We start from the raw sequence: 20,259 nt of genomic DNA, 5'->3' as shown, positions 1-20,259 counted from the left end.
TCAATGATCCTCTCTGTGTTTTCTGTTTTCTCCCCCCGTTCTGGAACCCCGATCACTTGCAAATTTTTCTTTTGATTGTGTCCCACATTATTCTCAGGTTCTCTTCCTTTTTCTTTGTTCTTTTTTCTGAGTTTTCCTCAAACAGAGTTGTATCCAAGTGTTTGTCTTCAATTCCGTGGATCCTGTCCTCCACTGTTTCAAATCTGCTCCTCAGCCCTTCTATGACACTGTCCATTTCTGAAATCTTGTTGTTTATCTTTTGAAATTTTAATTGTTGCTTTTGTATAATTTCTAGTTTTGAATTTATTTTCGCATTTTGTTCCTGCATTATTTTCCTGAATTCTTCCATTTTTTGTCTGTATTTGTCATGAATTTGTCTTCCTTTTCCATGAATTTGTCTTTTTTTTCCTCATTTTTGTCTGCTTTTTGCTTCAACTTTTGGACAACTCTGAGTATTAGAGATTTGAGTTCCTTATCAGGTAGTTCTAGTGCCTTTTCTTCTACCTGAAAGTCATCTAGTGTTCTATTTTGGATGCCTACTGGAACCATCCTGTCCTGTTTTTGTAAATGTTTTGATATTGTCTGCTGTCTTTGGGCCATTCAGTCGTTATTTTACTTGTTCATTGATTGTAGATTCATTTGTTTCATCCTTTTTTTTATTTGGCTATATCTGTGCAGGCAGGTTGTGTGTTCTTTGTTGATTGCTCGTCTGTGGGCACAATACTTTTCACCTCCTTCTCCAATTAGCAGGGCCAGTCGCTCAGATATGGTACAGCAGATCAGCTCTAGCTGAAGAGGAGTTGCTGGGATGGGTTGTTTGTGGCACTTACAGCCACCAGGGCTGGTTGGTAATCAGTACAAGGCAGGTTCCAGTGGACTGTGCCTGTGCTGCTTGGTGGTGTGATGTTAAGTGCATGGTGCAGGTATACAGGATGGAGGGGGGAGATTGTGATGTGTGGGCCTAATATGGGTATGGGAGAGAGGGGAGAGAAACAGGAGCCAAAAACATACAAACAAATAAAAAAGAGTGCTGGGCAGTTTGCCGTTGGAGTGGCGAGATGAGAGACTATGAAATGGAGAAAAACAAAAAGAGGAAAAACAAAAAAAGAAAAGAAAAGAATGAATAAATAAAAATTAGAATGAAAAAAGAAAAGCAAAGCTCCAGGGATCCCACTGGTGTGGCTACGAGGTCTGGGGAAATTGTTCCCAGTGGTTGAAGTACAGCCTGGCTGGAAGACATAGAGGTGTCACTCAGCACCAGGTATTCAGAGGAGAGGCATAGAAGGAAGGTATATAGAGAGGAGAAACTGAGTAATGAAGAAAGACAAGAAGGGAAAAGAGGGAAAACAAAACAAATTTTAAAAAAAAAGAGCAAGAAAACCTCCCCTAAAAACAGAAAAAAAAAAAAAACATGAACAAATAAATGCCCTGAGGGATCCCCTTGCACATCTGCACATGCTCAGGGGGTAGGTCCCAAACTGTGCAGCACTGTCTGGCCATAACGGGCTCCCAACTCAAGAAAAGAAAAATAAAACAAATAAACAATTCTAAACAAACAAACAAAAGCCTTGGGATCCCACAAGCATGGCAGCACGGACTGGGAAGCAGTTCCACACTGAGCGGAGCTCCACAGCCCTTCAGGAAGAAGCAAAGTTGGCACACGGAGCCAGGTATTTGAGTGAAAGGAGGGGGAGGTGGTCAGAGTTAAGGAACAAGTCAAAAGAAGCAGAAAAAAGCTACACCAGCAGCCAACAAATGGCGCTCAGGGAGTCGGCCAGTGTGGGTGGCTGGAATCCAAGCAGCCGGTTCTTCTTGTCCAGGAGACTGTGGCCACAGGAAGCAGAGGAGGTTGACTGGGGGTGAAGAAGGGTGGGGGGGTGGGAAAGTGTATATCACTGGTTACCAGTTATTTTTTCTCCTGCTGGAAGCTCCACGAAGCTGCTTTCTCATACTCCTTGTTCGCTGGTCTCTGATAGGAGTCCAAGATTGCAGATCCTTGGTGCGTTAGCTGATAAGGGACCTCTGCACGTATGTCTCCTCGCTCTCCATTCTCTGTCAGTTCCTTATTCCATTCGGTGCTTGCCTGAGTTCTTTATCTCTTCATTTGATGTTTAGGGTTTCAGGATTTCTGTTTTCTCTGTTTGACTTAGTTTTTCGAATCTTTGCTGCGGAGGGACAGCATGGTGCTTCTGCTTAGAGAGCCATGTTGCTGGAAGTGGTCCCTTTCTTCTTTTTTGATGTGTGCATCTATTGCTATAAATTGACCTCTGAGCACTGCCTTTGCTGTGTCCCAAAGTTTTTGGTATGTTGTGTTTTCATTTTCTTTTGATTCTAGGACTTTTTTGATTCCATCTGTGATTTCTTCTATTACCCAGTGGTTTTTAAGCAAGATGTTATTCAGTTTCAATGCATTTGATTTTTTTCCTTGCTCTCCTGTTATTAATTTCTAGTTTTATGGCATTGAGATCAAAGAAGATGTTTCGTATTATCTCAGTGCTTTGGATTTTGTTGAGGGTTGCTTTGTGGTTTAAGGTGTGGTCTATTTTGAGGAATGTTCCATGTGCATTGGAAAAGAATGTGCACTTTTGTGCTGTTGAGTGGAGTGTTCTATATATGTCTGTGAGGTCACTTTAGTTGATTGTGACCTTTTGATCTTCTATATCTTTGCTGAGTTCCTTTCTAGATGTTCTGTCCTTTACCGAAAGTTGTGTTGAAGTCTCCTACTATTATTGTAGAATTGTCAATTTCCAATTCATTGCTGTTAGAGTATGTTTTATGTATTTTGGAGCAGTGTCATTGGATGCAAACATATTTATTATGATTATGGCTTCATGGTGGATTGTCCCTTTAATCATTATATTATTCTTCCTTTACTTTTATGGTGGATTTTGTTTTAAAGTCTATTTTATCTGAGGTTAGTGTTGCCACACCTGCCTTTTTGGTTGCTGTTTGCTTGATATATTTTTTTCCATCCTGTGATTTTTAATTTATTTATATCTTTGTTTCTAAGGTATGTTTCTTATAGACAGCATATTGGTGATCCTGTTTTGTTATCCATTCTGCCACTCTGTTGCTTTATGGGTTCACTTAAGCCATTTACGTTCGGTGTGATTATTGATAGGTGTGAATTTATTGCTATCATTTGTAGTGCTTTTTTTTGGTGATGATGTTTTGTTTGTTCCTCTTACTCTCCTGTGATGAATTCCTTTTGTTTGGGAAGTTTTTTTGTTTCTTTCATTTTTATAGACTTTGTGTTTAATGAAACTTTGTTTTTCTTCTTTATTTTGATAAGAATGTTTGTTAACTTTCTTTGTGGTTACCTTGAAATTTACCCCATCTTCCAAAGATTAAACTAGTCTTTTACTACTTGATATGGCCTTTACTTCCTCTCCACTGGTAAGTTCTATACATACACTGTTTATTCCCTCTTTTATTTTTCTGACTTTGTTGTCATTTACAGATTGACTTCTCTGGCTCCCTATTGTAACACTTTTTAGTTTTGTTTTCTTCTTGAGAGTTCATTACCTAGGTTGGTATCTAGCTGATGCGGTCCTGTGTCCTAGATTCAGGTTGTTGTCTGATTTTGTTGGTTCGCTAACTGAAGGACTCACTTTAATAAGTTTTGTGAGTTTGGTTTGGTTTTTACATATTCCGTTAATTTCTGTTTGTCTGGAAATATCCTAATTTCGCCATCATATTTGAATGAAAGTTTTTCAGGATATATTATTCTTGGCTGGCAATTTTTTTCTTTCAAGGTTTTATATACGTCATCCCACTGTTTTCTTGCCTGCATGATTTCTGCTGAGTAATCAGAAGTTTGTATTGTTGTTTCCCCTTTGTATGTGACTTTTCCTTTTTCTCCAGCTGCTCTCAGGATTCTTAGTCTTTGGTTTTAGCGAGTGTGATTATGACATGTCTTGGTGATTTTCTTTTGGGGTCTATCTTATATGGGGTTCATTGAGCTTGTTGGATGGTCAGCTATTTATTTTTCATATTAGGGAAGTTTTCTGTTAGCAAGTCTTCAATGATCCTCTGTGTGTTTTTCATTTTCTCTCCCTGTTCTGGAAATTTGATCACATGCGAATTTTTGCTTTTGCTTGTATCCCGTAGTTTCATCATTTGTCTTCATTCTTTTCTCTGATTTTTCTTCAAAGAAAAGGTATCCAAGGATTTGTCTTCATTTTCACTGATCCTGTATTCTATTGTTTCAAATTTGCTCCTAAAACCTTCTATTGCACTGTTCGCTTTTGAAATCTTGTTGATTATCTTTTGGATTTTTAATTGCTGTTTTTGTATGATTTCTAGTTGTTTGATTGTTTTGACAGTTTGTTCCTGTATTATTTTCCGGAATTCTTCCTTTGCTATCTCTGTTTTCCTGATTTTTTGTGTGTTTTCCATGATTTTGTCTTTTTTTCCCCTTATTTTTTTTGTCTGTGTTTTCCTTCATTTCTTGGAGAGCCCTGAATATTAGAGTTTTTAATTCCCTATCAGGAAGTTTCAGTGTCTTTTCCCCTACCAGAACGTCATCTGGTGTTTTTTTTTTTTTTTTCTTTCTGGAGGCATCCTGTCCTTTTTTAAAAATATGTTTTAATATTGTCTACTGTCTTCAGGACGTTCAGGAATTATTTTCTTCATTTATTGATTGTAGATTTGTTTATTTCTTCCTGCCTTTTTGTTTTATTTGGTTATATCTGGGCAGGCGGGCTGGGCATGCTTTGTTGCTTTGTATTCTGTGGCCACAATACTTTTCACCAACTTGTCCAGGTGGACAGGGCCAGTCCCTCAGTTATGGTGCAGCACGGCAGGTCCAGCAAGGGAGGAGGTGAGGGGGGGATCTGTGGTTTGCAGCACATACTGGGGCTGACTGGGAGGGGTTGAGGGCAGTTCAGGGCAGGGTCCAGTGGTCCTTGCCAGTGCTGCTTGGGGGCATGGTGCTCAACACACGGTGTAGATAGGCTGGAGGGAAGGGAGAGGATGTGATTGATAGGTCTGTGAAGTTGCTTTCCCATACTTCCTGTCTGCCGTCCTTGGTGGTTGAGGTCCAAGATGGCAAATTCATGCCTCATTAGCTAGTAGAGGACCTCCACTCTGTAGCTCTCCTCATTCTCTGTTTTCTGTCATTTTCTTATTCCTTTCTATGCTTAATCAAGTTCTTTATCCCTTCATTTGATGCTTAGGGTTCCCGGATTGACTTTTGTATCTGTTTTACTTAGTTTTTCTGTTCTTTGCTGCAGAGAAATAGCATGGTGCTTCTGTCTATAGAGCCATGTTGGCAGACATCTTTGCTTTTTATCACTTCAAAGAGGTCTTTTGCAGCAGATTTGCCCAATGAAATATGTCATTTGATTTCCTGACTGCTACTTCAATGGCTATTGATTGTGGATCCAAGTAAAATGTAATCCTTGACAACTTCAATATTTTCTCCATTTATCACGATGCCACTTATTGGTCCAGTTGTCAGGATTTTTGTTTTCTTTATGCTGAGGTGTAATCCATACTGAAGGCTCTATTGGTTGGTCTTCATCAGTAAGTTCTTCAAGTTCTCTTCGCTTTTGGCAAGCAAGGTTGTGTCATCTGCATATTGCAGGTTGTTAATGAGTCTTCCTCCAATCCTGATGCCACAGACTTCTTCATAGAGTCCAGTTTCTCAGATTATTTGCTCAGCATACAGATTGACTAAGTGTGGTGAAAGGATACAACCTTGATGCACACCTTTCCTGTTATATCCCCTTGTTCTGTTCGAACGGCTGCCTCTTGGTCTGTGTACAGGTTCCTCATGAGCACAATTAAGTGTTCTGGAATTCCCATTCTTTGTAATGTTATCTATAATTTGTTATAATCCACACAGTGAATGCCTTTGCATAGTCAATAAAACATGGGTAAACATCTTTCTGGTATTCTCTGCTTTCCGCCAGGATCCATCTGACATCAGCAATGATATCCCTCATTCCATGTCTTTCTTCTGACTCTGACTTGAATTTCTGGCAGTTCCCTGTTGATGGACTGCTGCAACCACTTTCAAATGATCTTCAGCAAAATTTTACTTATGTGTGATATTAATGATATTGTTCGAGAATTTCTGCATTCTGTTGGATCACCTTTCTTCAGAATGAACACAAATTTAGATCTCGTCCAGTTCGTTGACCAGGTAGCTTTCTTCCAATTTTTTCGGCATAGATGAGCGAGCACCTCTAATACCACATCCATTTGTTGAAACATCTCAATCAGTATTCTTTCAATTTCTGGAGCCTTGTTTTTCATCAATGCCTTCAGTGCAGCTTGGAGTTCTTCCTTCTGTACCATCAGTTCTTGATCATATGCTACCTCCTGAAATGGTTGAATGTTGATCAGTTCTTTTTGGTACAGTGACTGTGTATTTGTTCCATCTTCTTTTGATGCCTCCTTCATTGTTCAGTATTTTGCCCATAGAATCCTTCAGTATTGCAACTTGAGGCTTGAATGTTTTCTTCAGTTCTTTCAGCTTGAGAAATGCTGAGCGTGTTCTTCCTTTTTGGTTATCTAACTCCAGGTCTTTACACATTTCAGGACTGGGCATTGTTTTGTTCTGTTGTTCATAGGGTCGCTACAGAGTCAGAAACAACTCAACGACACTTAACTACAACAAAAGGAAGCAAAATATTGTTTATTGGGCCAACTATATTAAGAAATAACAGGCTTGAAAATGATGCAATAGCTTGTCCATTTTTCTTGATGATCTTTGAATCTGCCTCACTGTTTTCCTGTAAATCAAATTCTCTGTCAACATCTTCAGCAACATCAATAGCAAATATTGGTTGAAAAAGATAAAACTTGAATATTGACATTGATAAGCTTTCAAACACCTGGCCTTATAATACAGGACCCTCTTAATATAAACATTTTTTTATATCTCTTTCATTACTCAACTTGCTGCAATCTGCTTGTCTCCCCATACGACTCCTTTTTTCAAAGAATCTCCCGATCACCGAATTCAATGCTTTTCAATCTTCTTTCTACTCAACCTCTATGAGACCATTGATATAACTCCTCTTTTTTTCTCAAATTTCTCTTTTCTTGATTTTAGTAATACAATACTATCCTGATTATGTTTTTGAATGTTCTTTAAATGGATCTATTTTCTCCTCCAGCCCCCGCATTTAGCTATTTCTCAACACATAGTCCTTGTCCATCTTCCTTTCTTTTTTTTTTTTTTTTCAATTTTCTCACTTAACTACATCTTTTATTTCTATGGCTCCATACTTTTTAGCCTTGATTTGAGTGAATCCCATATTTCCTTTTGTGTCTTAATCCCTCTTCTGATTTCCAGGCCTATATTATCCAAAGGCCTGCTGGACAGCTTTAAATGGATGTTCTGCCATCATCTAAAACAACACCTGCAAAACTGGACTCATTTTAGCTCATTAATCTATCCATTTAATGCAATGCCAATGAAAATCCAGAGTGCATTTTGTGAGGGGGGTTGGGGAATAGTATGTCTAAACAATTGTAAAGTTCATCTAGAAGAATCAATGTACTACGAGCCCTACCAGATGTTAAAACATATTATGAAACCACAGTTTTAAACAATCAGATCAATGTAAAATAATAGAAAGTCCAGAATTTGACCAACGTGTGTATGCATGCACGTATGTATGTATGCATTCATATCCATATATATGCATGTGCACTTAAAATAGCTGGAAGAAGGCTAGATTATTCAATAAATAGTGTAGGGGCAATTGGAATTTTTTTATACTTCTTAAAGCAAAATAAATTTCAGGTGAAATAAATATCAAATTATAAAAATGAAGCAATTAGAATACCAGAAGGGGCATATTAAAGTAATTGTAGCACAAGGAAGGCATGACACAAAAGACAGAAACCATAAAGGAAAGAACTGGTAGACTTGACAATAAAAAAAATTATAAACAAAAATTATGACCTCAGATAGCCCCAAAAGCCAAATTAAAAAGTAATCAATAAACTGGAAAATACAGTATATCATGAACAGGGCTCTTTAATATTAATAAAATAAAAAGAAACAAAATGGGCAAAAAAAAATTCTTATTCTATCTCTCTTTATCTCATGCACACACATGCACAGATAAAAACAAGTATATATGGTATGATTCCATTTATATAAAATGTCCAGAAAAGACAAATGTATAGAGACAGAAAGCAGATCAGTAATTGTCTGAGGCTGGGGTTTGGGAGTGAAGGCTGACTGCAAACAGACTCAAGAGAAACTTTTGGATGAAAATGTTCTAAACTGGATTTTGGTTATGGTGATGGTTGTAAAACTACAAAATTTTATGAAAATCATTGAATTGTACACTTACAGTGGATACATTTTATGGTATGTGAATTAGACCACAATAAAGCTGTTAAAATTTTAAAAGGCAACAGTAGAGAACTGTCTCTATGCTTGATCAAATGAAATATACATCTTATAGATAAATGGAATAGTTAACATGTTATTGTTTGAATTACTTTTTAGGGAGACATTACAAGGTCTTATAAAGACGGTCCAGTCTAATTTTCTTATTTTGCAGACAGGAAAACTAAAACCCAATGAGTTAAATGTTTCCCCTCAAATCACATAATCCACTAGTAGATCTAGGACTTGCACCCAGATTGCTTGACTACTAGTAGCCTGATGTTCAGCACATTTTGCCATACTCTTTCATGACAGTGCACCTATAATGCTCTATAACTAAATAGACTAGAATTCCAATGGAAAAAAAACAATCATTTACTTAACTATAATTTATGGATTGTTGTAATAAGCAACATTTCCAAATGTGAGAAATCACTATTGTTGTAGATGAATGTCCCTTTTTGTGATGTCTTGATGTGGTAGACTGTTTAGGTGGAGGCATTAAAAATAAATCTATTTCTTTTCGAATGCTTGGCCAAATGTTTTTAGTACTTTAGATTTGATATGCTGTAAGCAGAAAAGCAATAAAAGTGCATCAAATTTACAGAGGCTATTATTAGGAGGTGCAGCATATAAAGTACCTTGAGAGCTTTCTTCAGATAAACAGATAGATACTTCATCATTTCTATCATTATCCTCTACAACATCAGGCCCAGCTTCCTCTCCTGGTGTGAGTGCAGACAAAGATCCAGACTCAGGCTGCTCAGAGAAATCAGCAGGGCCTCCTCTTGGAGGTGGAACTTCAATTCCCATCAAGCGATATTTCCTTCTTCGATTTCCAATCCAAGTCTTTATAAGAGCAAGACAAAAGAAAGTTTTGAAATCATAGAAAGTTTAGCAGTTCTAGCCATTAAAATAATTAATGGATTCTGTGTAAAATATGATTTAGAAAGGGTAAATAGGTATTAGAATAATGAAATTTTTATTACCATTTAATATGCTGTGATAAAAATAATTGTTTTCCTTTAAAATATCTTATTAGCAGAAATATATTTATCTAAATATATAGACTTTCAAGAAACATGAAGTCCATTAACAGTTCACTTTTACTGTTGTTCTTTTTTTTTTTTCGTGGAGAAAATAATCCGCCAAATCTTTCAAAAGAAAAATGAATTGGTTATTTTCCCAAAGGAAACATGCATACAGCTATAACTATAGTTCATGTTCTATTTCCAATCTTGCCTTTTCTAGGTGAAAATATGAACTCTATTACCTTTGTTTGGCTCTATAATTGTTACCTTAGTGTTTCAAGTATTCTGAAATATCATTTTATTTAAAAGCAATTTTTAAAAACTTTTCATATTGAAATAACTTTAGTTACAGGAAGTTGCAAAGATAGTATAAAGAGGTTCCATGCATCCTTCAGTTTCCCCAATTTATTTTTACTTCTTAAATAATTATAGCACAATATCAAAAACAGGAAATTTACATTGTACAATGTGTATTTATAGTTCTAATGTCTCTTTATCACATCATTCCTCCTCCTTCCCTTTCCACCATACCTAACTCTTGGTAACCACTAATCTGTTTTCCATCTCCGTAAACTTGTCATTTTCAAAATGTTATACAAATGGAATAACACAGCATGTGAACTTTTGAAAGTGGCTTTTTTTCACTCAGCATAATTCCCTGGGGATTCATCCAAGTTGTTTTGTGTTGAAAATAGTTCTTTCTGTTTTATCATCAAGTAGTATACCACGATTTGGTATGTATAAAAGTTTGTTTAACCATTCATCAGTTAAAGGACATTGGGGTTGTTTCCAGTTTTCAACTATTACGTCAATAGTTGTTATGAATAATTGTATACAGTTTTTTAAAAAATTATTTAAAAAATGATTGTGGTGAAATATACATAACAAGAAGTTTGCCATCTTAACTATATTTTAGTGTACAATTCAGTGACATTAATTACATTCACTATGTGGTGTTGCCATCACCACAAACTATTTCCAAAAGTTTTACATCACTCCAAACAGAAACTCAGTATCCCTTCAGCAATAACTCCCATTCCCTCCTCCCCACAGCCCCAGGTAACCACTAATATACTGTGGTCTCCATGTGCTTGTCTATTCTGGACATTTAATACAAATGGGAGCATACAATATTTGCCCTTTTGTGTTTGATTTACTCACTCCCAACAATGTTTTCAAGGTTCTTGCGTGTCATAGCATGTATCAGAACTTCATTTCTCGTTATGGCTGAATAACTTTCCATTGTTTGTATATACTACATTTTGTTTGTCCATTCATCTGTTGATGTACACTTGGGTTGTTTCCACCTTTTGGCTATTGTGACTAATGCTGCTATGAATAGCTGGGAACAGATTTTTGTGGAGACATACGTTTTCATTTCTTCTGGAAAAATATCCAAGAAAGTAGTTGCTGAGTCATATGATAATTGCAAGTTTAGTTTTAGAAGAAACTTCCAAACTGTACCATTTTATGTTCCTACCCACAATGTGTGAGAAATCCAGTTTCCTTCTTTCCTTCCTTCCTCCCTTTCTTTATTTCTTTCTTTCTCTCTCTCTCCTTCCTTCTCTCTTCCCTCCCTTCTTTTCTTCCTTTCCTTTTCTTTTAGGTGTGTGTAGTGATATCTCATCATGGTGCTAATTTGCTGTTTCTTGTGAATAGTGAAGGAGCCCTGGTGGTAGAGTGGTTAAGCACTCTGCTGCTAACCAAAAGGTCAAAGGTTTGAATCCACCAGCCCCTCTGCAGGAGAACGACGTGGTAATCGGCTTCCACATAGATTTACAGCCTTGGAAATCCTATGGGACAGTTCTACTCTGTCCTGTAGGGTCTCTATGAGGGAGAATCGACTCGATGGCAATGAGTTTCATTTTAGGTAGTGAATAACGACATTGAACATCTTTTCATGTGCTTATTTGGCATCCATATAGCCTCTTCAGTAAACTCATTTTCAAATTTATTTTTTTGTTTGTTTTTAATGTTGGGTTTTGAGAGTTCTTTATATATGCAACTCCATTAGATTTTTTTTTTGGTCAAAAATGTGGTTTGCAAATATTTTCTCCCAGTCTGTAGCTCTCATTTTCATCCTTTCCACAGGATATTTTGCAGAGTAAAAATTTTTAATTTTGATGACATACACAGAGTCCCTATACCAAAAAGAATTGGTTGATGTTCAACCATTTCAGGAGGTAGCATAAGATAATGAACAAATGGTACTGAAGGAAGAAGTCCAAGCTGCACTGAAGGCAGTGATGAACAAGGTTCCAGGAATTGACAGAATACCAACTGAGATGTTTCAACAAATGGATGCAGTGCTGGAAGCACTCATTCATCTATGCCAAGAAGTCTGGAAGACAGCTACATGGCCAACCAACTGGAAGAGACCCATTTTTATGCCTATTCCAAAGGAAGGTGATCCCACCGAATGTGGAAATTATTGAACAATATCATTAATATTACATACAAGTAAAATTTTGCTGAAGATCATTCAAAAGAGGCTGCAGCAGTACATCCACAGGGAACTGCCAGAAACTCAAGCCAGATTCAGGAGAAGATATGGAACTAGAGATATCATTGATGATGTCAGATGGATCCTGGCGGAAAGCAGAGAATACCAGAAAGATGTTTGCCTGTGTTTTATTGACTATGCAAAGGCATTCGACTGTGTGGATCATAACAAATTATGGATAACATTGCAAAGAATGGGAATTCCAGAACACTTAATTGTGCTCATGAGGAACCTGTACACAGACCAAAAAGCAGTCTTTCGAACAGAACAAGGAGATATACTTCGTGGACCAATAAGCAAAGTCATGATAAAAGGAGAAAAGATTGAAATTGTCAAGGATTTCATTTTACTAGGATCCACTATCAACATCCATGGAAGCAGCAGTCAAGAAATCAAACGACACATTGCATTGGACAAATCTGTTGCAAAAGACCTCTTTAAAGTGTTAAAAAGCAAAGATGTCACCTTGAAGACTAAGGTGTGCCTGACCCAAGCCATGATGTTTTCAATCGCCTCATTATGCACAGGAAAGCTGGACAATGAATAAGGAAGACCGAAGAAGGATTGACACCTTTGAGTTGAGGTGTTGCCGAAGAATATTGAATATATCATGGACTGCCAGAAGAAAGAACAAATCTGTCTTGGAAGAAATACAGCCAGAATGCTCCTTAGAAGCAAGAATGATGAAACTATGTCTCACATATTTTGGACATGTTATCAGGAGGAATCAGTTCCTGGAGAAGGACATCATGCTTGGTAAAGCAGAGGGTCAGTGAAAAAGAGGAAGACCTTCAAGGAGCTAGATTGACACAGCGGCTGCAACAATGGGCTCAAGCATAAGAACGATTGTGAGGATGGCACAGGACAGGACAATGTTTTGTTCTGTTGTACATAGGGTCACTATGAGTTGGAACCGACTGGATGGCACCTAACAACAATAACAACAACAAATCTATCCCTTTTTTCTTTTATAGATTACATTTTCGGTGATATATCTAAGAAATCATCATCAAGCCCTAGGTCCAGAAGATTTTCTCCTATGTTATCTTTTAAAAGTTTTATAGTTTTATGTTTTACATTTAATCTATGGTCTATTTTCAGTTTATTTTTGTATAAGGTGTGACATATCCAATTGAATATCCAATTGCTTCAGCACTATTTCTTGAAAAGACTATCCTTCCTGTATTGAATTGCTTTTGCAAGTTTGTAAAAAATCAGTTGGTTCTACTTGTTTGGGGGCTATTTCTGGGTTCTCTATTCTGTTTCATTGATTCAGGTGACTATCCTTCTACCAATATCACTGAGTCTTGATTATTGTAGCTATAAAACAAGCAAACAAAAATGCCAAACTCATTGTCTTCGAGTCAATTGTAGCTATATAATGTCTTAAAATCAGGTTCCTTCCACTTTTTTTCCCACAGACTTGTTTCAGCTATTTTTGTTACCTTACCTTTCCATGTAAATTTATGAATTATCTTATCTATAATTACCCACCAAAAATTGTGTTAAACTTGTATGTCAATTTGGGGAGAATTGACATCTTTATTACGTTGAGTCTTCTAATCCACAAACACAGAATGTCCATTTACTTAGAACTTCTTTGATTTCTTTCATCAGCATTTTGTACTTTCCAGCATACAAGTCCTGTTCATGTGTTGTTAGATTTACACTTAAACATTTGATGTTTTTGAGTGACTGTAAATGGTATTGTATTTTTGGGGATTAATTTGTCTTCTTTTCCTTCCATATTAACTTTAAAAGATTTATTTATATTTTTGTTGTCTAGAATATATACAGGAAAACGTATACCAATTCAATAGTTTCTGCATGTACCATTTAGTAACACTGATTACATTCTTTGTGTTGTACCACCATTCTCACCCTCCTTTTCTGAGTTGTTCCTCTCCCATTAACATAAGTTCACTGCCCCTAAGGTTTCTATCTTATCTTTGGGGTTGCTGATGTCAGTTTGATCCCATATAGATAGTTCTTAAAACAGCATAATGCTCAAAGTAGACATTTTTTACTAGTTAAGCTAAACTATCATTCAGTTTTAAGAAGACTTCAGGGGATATTTTTGGTTTAAGGTTTAAAGATTATCTCAGGGCAATAGTTTCAGGGTTTCATTCACCCTCCATGGCTCCAGAAAGTCTAGAGTCCATGAGAATTTTAAATTCTATTCTGCATTTCCCCTGTTTTGATCAGGATTCTTCTATGGAATCTTTAATCAAAATGTTCAGTATTGGTAGCCAGGCACCATACTGTTCTTCTGGTCACATGACAAAGGAGGCAGTTGTTCATGGAGCTGATTAGCCACACTTTTCATATTCTCCTCCTATTCCTGACTCGCTGTCTTCCTCTGTTGCTCCAGGTGAATAGAGATGAATTGTTGTGCCTTAGATGGCCACTTGCAAGCTTTGAAGACCCCAGATACTACACAACGAGCTAGGAGATAAAACAGAAGCACTAAATGCGTTATTAGGCCAATTAACTGAGACTTCACATGAAACCATGACTCTAAGCTTCCAATCCAAGAAACTAAATCCTATGAGGATTTTGGTTGTACATAAACAGCCTCAGCAGCTACTCTTTTTTTTTTGTGGTTGTTGCAAATATGTCTATCACGCAATTTTGCCAACTGTATTTTTAATATGTTTCTATGTGTTCATTTTTAGTATATAGAAATAGAATTGATTGTTGTCTTGATTTTGTATCCTGATACCTTGTTGAACTATAGAACTGCCCTATAGGGTTTCCAAGGAGTGGCTGATGGATTCGAACTGCTGACATTTTGGTTAGCAGCTGAGCTCTTAACCACTATGCCACCAGGGCTCCCTTATTGGTCTAGTTGTGAGGATTTTTGTTTTCTTTATGTTGAGGTGTAATCCATATTGAAGGCTGTAGTCTTTGATTTTCATCAGTAAGTGCTATAAGTCCTCTTCACTTTCAGCAAGCAAGGTTGTGTGATCTGCATATCGAAGGTTGTTAATGAGTCCCCTTCTAATGCTGATGCCACATTCTTCTTCATATAGTCCAGCTTCTCAGATTATTTGCTCAGCATACAGATTGAATTCGTATGGTGAAAGGACACAACCCTGACACATACCTTTCTTGAATTCAAAGCATGCAGTATCCCCTTATTCTATTCCAACAACTGTCTCTTGGTCTATGTACAGGTTCCTCATGAGCACAATTAAGTGACAACTTCAATATTTTCTAACATGATGTTACTTATTGATCCAATCGTGAGAATTTTTATTTTCCTTATGTTGAGGCGTAATCCATGCTGAAAGCTGTATTCTTTGATCTTCATCAATAATTGCTTCAAGTCCTCTTCACTTTCAGCAAGCAAGGTTGTGTCATCTGCATATGCAAGGTTGATAATGAGTCTCCCTCTAATGCTGATGTCACGTTCTTCTTCATATAATCCAGCTTCTTGGATCATTGCTCAGCATACAGATTGAATAAGTATGGTGAAAGGATACAACACTGACGCACAGCTTTCCTGACTTTAAACCAAGCAGTATCTCCTTGTTCTGTTTGAACTACTACCTTTCAGGGGCTATTATAAATGGTATTGTTTTCCTGATTTCCTTTTTGAAGTTCCCTTTGTTGGTGTAGAGGAATCCAACTGATTTTTGTATGTTGATCTTGTATCCTGCTACTGTACTGAATCTTTCTATTAGTTCCAGTAGTTTTCTTGTGGAATCTTTGGGGCTCTCTATGTATAGGATCATATTATCTGTGAATAGGGATAGTTTTACTTTTTTCTTTCTAATTTGGATGCTCATTATTTCCTTTTCTTGCCTGATTGCTCTAGCTAGGAATCCCAGCGCAATGTTAAATAGGAGTGGTTATAAAGGGCATCCTTGCCTTGTTCCCGTTCTCAGGGGAAATGTTTTCATCCTCTCTCATTGAGAATGATGTTGACTGTTGGTTTTGTCTAAGAAAGAACACAAACCTGTTGACGTGGAATTGATTCTGACTCATAGTGACCCTATTTGAAAAACAAACAAACAAACCGTTTGCCATTGAATCGAATCTGACTCATAGCGACCCTATAGGACAGAGTAGAACTGCCCCATAGGGTTTCCAAGGAGTGGCTGGTGGAGTCAAACTGCAGCATTTTGGTTAGCAGCTGAGCTCTTAACCACTGTGCCACCAGGGCTCCCCTTTATTATGGTGAGGAATTTCCCCTCTATTTCTATTTTATTGAGTTTTTTTCAGGAATTAGTGTTGGACTTTTAACAAATGCCTTTTCTGCATTGATTGAGATAATTATATGATTCTTTTCTTTTGATCTATTTATGTAGTTCATTATGTTGATTGATTTTCTAGTGTGGAACCATCCTTGCATACCTGGTATGAATCTCATTTGGTCGTGGTGTATTTTTTTTTTAAATATTATGCTGAATTCTATTGGTTAGAATTTTGTTGAGAATTTTCGCATCTATATTTATGAGAGATATTGGTCTGTAATTTTCTGTTTTTGTGGTGTCTTTGTCTGGCTTTGGTATCAGGGTTATGCTGACTTCATAGAATGAATTTGAGAGCATTCCTTTCTTTTCTATGCTCTGAAGTAGTTGGAGTAGAACGGGTGTGTGCTCTTCTCTGAATGTTTTGTAGAGTTGAAAATGAAGTCGTCTTAGCCAGGGCTTTTTTTGTTGTGTTTTGTTGTTGGGAATTTTTTTTTTTAATTACCTCTTCAATCTCTTCTCTTGCTATGGTTCTGTTAAAATTTTCTATCTCAGTTTGTGTTACTTTCCGTAGGTAGTGTGTTTCTTTCAGAAATTTGTCAATTTCTTCTAGGTTCTCAAATCTGTTGGAGTACAATTTTTCACAGTACTGTGTTATGATCGTTTTTATTTCACCTGGGTCTATTGTAATGTCCTCCATCTCATTTCTTATGTGGATTATTTTGCTTCTTCTCCTGTTTTGCTTTTGTCAATTAGGCCAATGTTTCGTCAATTTTGTTGATCATTTCAAAGAACCAACTTTTGGTCTTGATGATTTTTGTTATTGTTTTTCTGTTCTCTGTTTCATTTATTTCTGCTCTAATTTTTATTATTTACTTTCTTCTGGTGGCTGTGGGCTTCTTTTGCTGTTCACTATTTGTTCAAGTTGTAGTGTTAATGTTTTGATTTTGGCCCTTTCTTCTTTTTTGACGTGTGCGTTTATTGCTATAAATTGACCTCTGAGCACTGCTTTTGCTGTGTCCCAAATGTTTTGGTATGATGTGTTTTCATTCTCATTTGATTTCTTGACTGCTGCTTCCATGGGCATTAATTTGTGGATCCCTATAAAATGAAATCTTTGACAACTTCAATCTTTTCTCTGTTTATTTTGATGTTGCTTTTTCGTCCAGTTTTGAGGATTTTTGTTTTGTTATGTTTAGGTGTAATCTATGCTGAAGGCTGTAGTCTTTGATCTTCCTCAGCAAGTGCTTCAAGTTCTCTTCACTTGCAGCAAGCAAAGTTGTGTCATCTGCATATCAAAGGTTAATAATGAGTCTTCTTCTCATGCTGATGCCATGTTCTTTTTCATATAGTTCAGCTCCTCAGATTATTTGCTGAGCATATAGGTTGAATAAATATGGTGAAAGGATACAAACTTGATGCACACCTTTCCTAGTGTTAAACCATGCCATATCCCCTTGCTCTGTTTGAATGACTCCTTTTTGTCTATGTACAAGTTCTGCATGAGCACAATTAAGTGTTCTGGAATTCACATTCTTTGCAATGTTATCCATAATTTGTTATGATCCACACAGTCGAATGCCTTTGCATAGTCAATAAAACACAGGTAAATATCTTCCTGGTATTCTCTGCTTTCAGCCAAGATCCGTCTGACATCATCAATAATGTCCTTCATTCCACGTCCTCTTCTGAATCTGGCTTGAATTTCTGGCAGTTCCCTGTCAATATACTGCTGCAACTGCTTTTCAATGATCTTCAGCAAAATTTTACTTGTGTGTGATATTAATGATATTGTTCAATAATTTCCACATTCTCTTGGATCACCTTTCTTTGGAATGGATACAGATGTGGATCTCTTCCAGTTGGTTGGCTGGGCAGCTGTCTTCCAAATTTCTTCACATACAGGAGTGGGCACTTCCAGTGCTGCATCCATTTGTTGAAACTTCTCAATTGGTATTCTGTCAATTCCTGGAACTTGCTTTTTGCCAAAGCCTTCCATACACCTTGGTCTTATTCCTTCAATACCATTGGTTCTTGGTCATACGCTACCTCCTGAAATGGCTGAACATCGACCAATTCTTTTTGGTACAGAGATTCTGTGTATTCCTTCTATCTTCTTTTGATGCTTCCTGAGTCGTTCAATACTTTGCCCATAGAATCCTTCAATATTGCAAATCAAGGCTTGAATGTTTTCTTCAGTTCTTTTAGCTTGAGAAAAGTCAAGTGTGTTCTTCTCTTTTGGTTTTCTAATTCCAAGTCTTTGCACATTTCATTACAATAGTTTACTTTGTCTTCTCGAGCCACCCTTTGAAATCTTCTGTGAAGCTCTTTTACTTCATCATTTCTTCTGTGTTCACGAGCAAACTTCAGTCTCTTCTGACATCCATTTTGGTCTTTTCTTTCCTTCCTGTCTTTTTTAATGACTTTGCTTTCTTCATGAATGATGTCCTTGATGTCATCCTACAACTCATCTGCGTCATTAGCATTCAATGCGTCTAATCTATTTTTGAGGTGATCTCTAAATTCATGTGAGATATACTCATAGTTGTACTTTGGCTCTTGTGGATTTGTTTTAATTTTCTTCAGCTTCAACTTGAACTTGCATATGAGTAATTGATGGTCTGTTCAGCAGTCAGCCCCTCACCTTTTTCTGACTGATGATATTGGGCATCTCCATTCAACTTTCCACAGATGCAGTCAATTTGATTGCTCTGTATTTCACCTGGCAAGGTTCACTTGTATAGTCACCATTTATGAAAATGGTTGAAAAAAGGTATTTGGAATGAGTAAGTCATTGGTCTTGCAAAATTCTCTCATGTGATCTCTGGCGTTATTTCTATCCCCAAGCCCATATTTTCCAACTACTGGTCCTTCTTCTTTGTTTCCAACTTTCACATTCCAATCACCAGTAATTATCAGTGCTTCTGGAATACATGTTGTTCAATTTCAGACTGCAGAAGTTGGTAAAAATCTTCAATTTCTTCATCTTTGGCATTAGTGGTCGGTATGCAAATTTGAATAATAGTCACATTATCTGGTCTTCCTTGTAGGCGTATCCATATTATCCTATCACTGATAGTGTTGTACTTCGGGATAGATCTTGAAATGTTCTTTTATGTCAATGAATGTGACACCATTCCTCTTCAATTTGTCATTCCTGGCATAGTAGACTATATCATTTTCTGATTCAGTATGGCCAATATCAATCTATTTCTTTATGTGTTCTGTTTCATTTTTGACAACTGCTAATTTTCCTAGATTCATATTTCGTACAGTCCACAGTCCGATTATTAACAGATGCTTGCAGCTGTTTCTTTCATTTTGAATTGTGCCACATCAGCAAATGAAGGTACCAAAAGCTTTACTCCATCCACATCATTAATGTTGATTCTTCTTTGAGGAGGAAGCTCTTCCTCAGTTGTATTTTGAGTGCCTTCCAACCTGAGGGGCTCATCTTCTGGCAATATATCAGACAATGTTTTGTTTCTATTCCTAAGGTTTTCACCGACCAATTCTTTCAGAAATTGACTGCTAGGTCCTTCTTCCTAGTCTGTCATAGTCTGGAAGCTCCACTGAAACCTGTCCACCATGGGTGACCCTCTGATATTTGAGATAAAGGTGGCATAGCTTCCAGCATCACAGCAACTTGCAAGCCACCACAGTACAACAGACAGATGAGTGGTGGAAGTTTTGGATAGCTTTGTCAAAATGCTCTTCCTTAGGCCAAAATGCTCTTCCTTCTAGGCATTGGTTTCACTCCTTCACTCCAGATCCACATCACCCCAAACTCCTTGTTCTACATTGCAGCTATCAACTATGTGAAGGGTAAAAATTTTCTCATTTTCACATTAATCATCCCTAGTCTTTAAATATATACATCCCCTAATCACTCATGGTGCAAATATATATATATATCTCCATATATATATATATATGTATATATATATATATATTCCTCCCCCAAAAAACATTTTATGTGACCGACGGGCAAAATAGTTAATCACTCTGGGCCTCAGATTTCTTATATGCAAAATAGGGATTGGTTTCTAAATACTTTACTCCTCTGGATTACATGTAATTTTACTCCCTCAAGCATAGTTATAAATCTATAGAATTAGACTGTGTCTTTTCAACCAGGACTCCTATGTAATGACCCCACAAATAAAACGGCTA

The 20,259-nt window shown here is 36.9% G+C and overlaps 1 protein-coding gene across 2 annotated transcripts in view; it reads right to left on the bottom strand.

Moving 5' to 3' along the window:
• HDX (highly divergent homeobox) overlaps positions 1–20,259 on the bottom strand; it is a 197,464-nt gene that overhangs the window by 31,188 nt on the left and 146,017 nt on the right. For both annotated transcript variants that reach the window (XM_004378876.1, XM_004378877.2), the window contains exon 6: positions 8,998–9,205. In XM_004378876.1, the coding sequence (XP_004378933.1) occupies positions 8,998–9,205 (208 nt within the window). The remainder of the gene's footprint in view (positions 1–8,997; positions 9,206–20,259) is intronic.

Source organism: Trichechus manatus, unplaced genomic scaffold (assembly GCF_000243295.1).
Source record: "Trichechus manatus latirostris isolate Lorelei unplaced genomic scaffold, TriManLat1.0 scaffold00060, whole genome shotgun sequence".
Taxonomy (NCBI): domain Eukaryota; kingdom Metazoa; phylum Chordata; class Mammalia; order Sirenia; family Trichechidae; genus Trichechus; species Trichechus manatus.
Note: the sequence above shows the minus strand (reverse complement) of the source record. Positions and strands in the feature narration are given on the sequence as shown.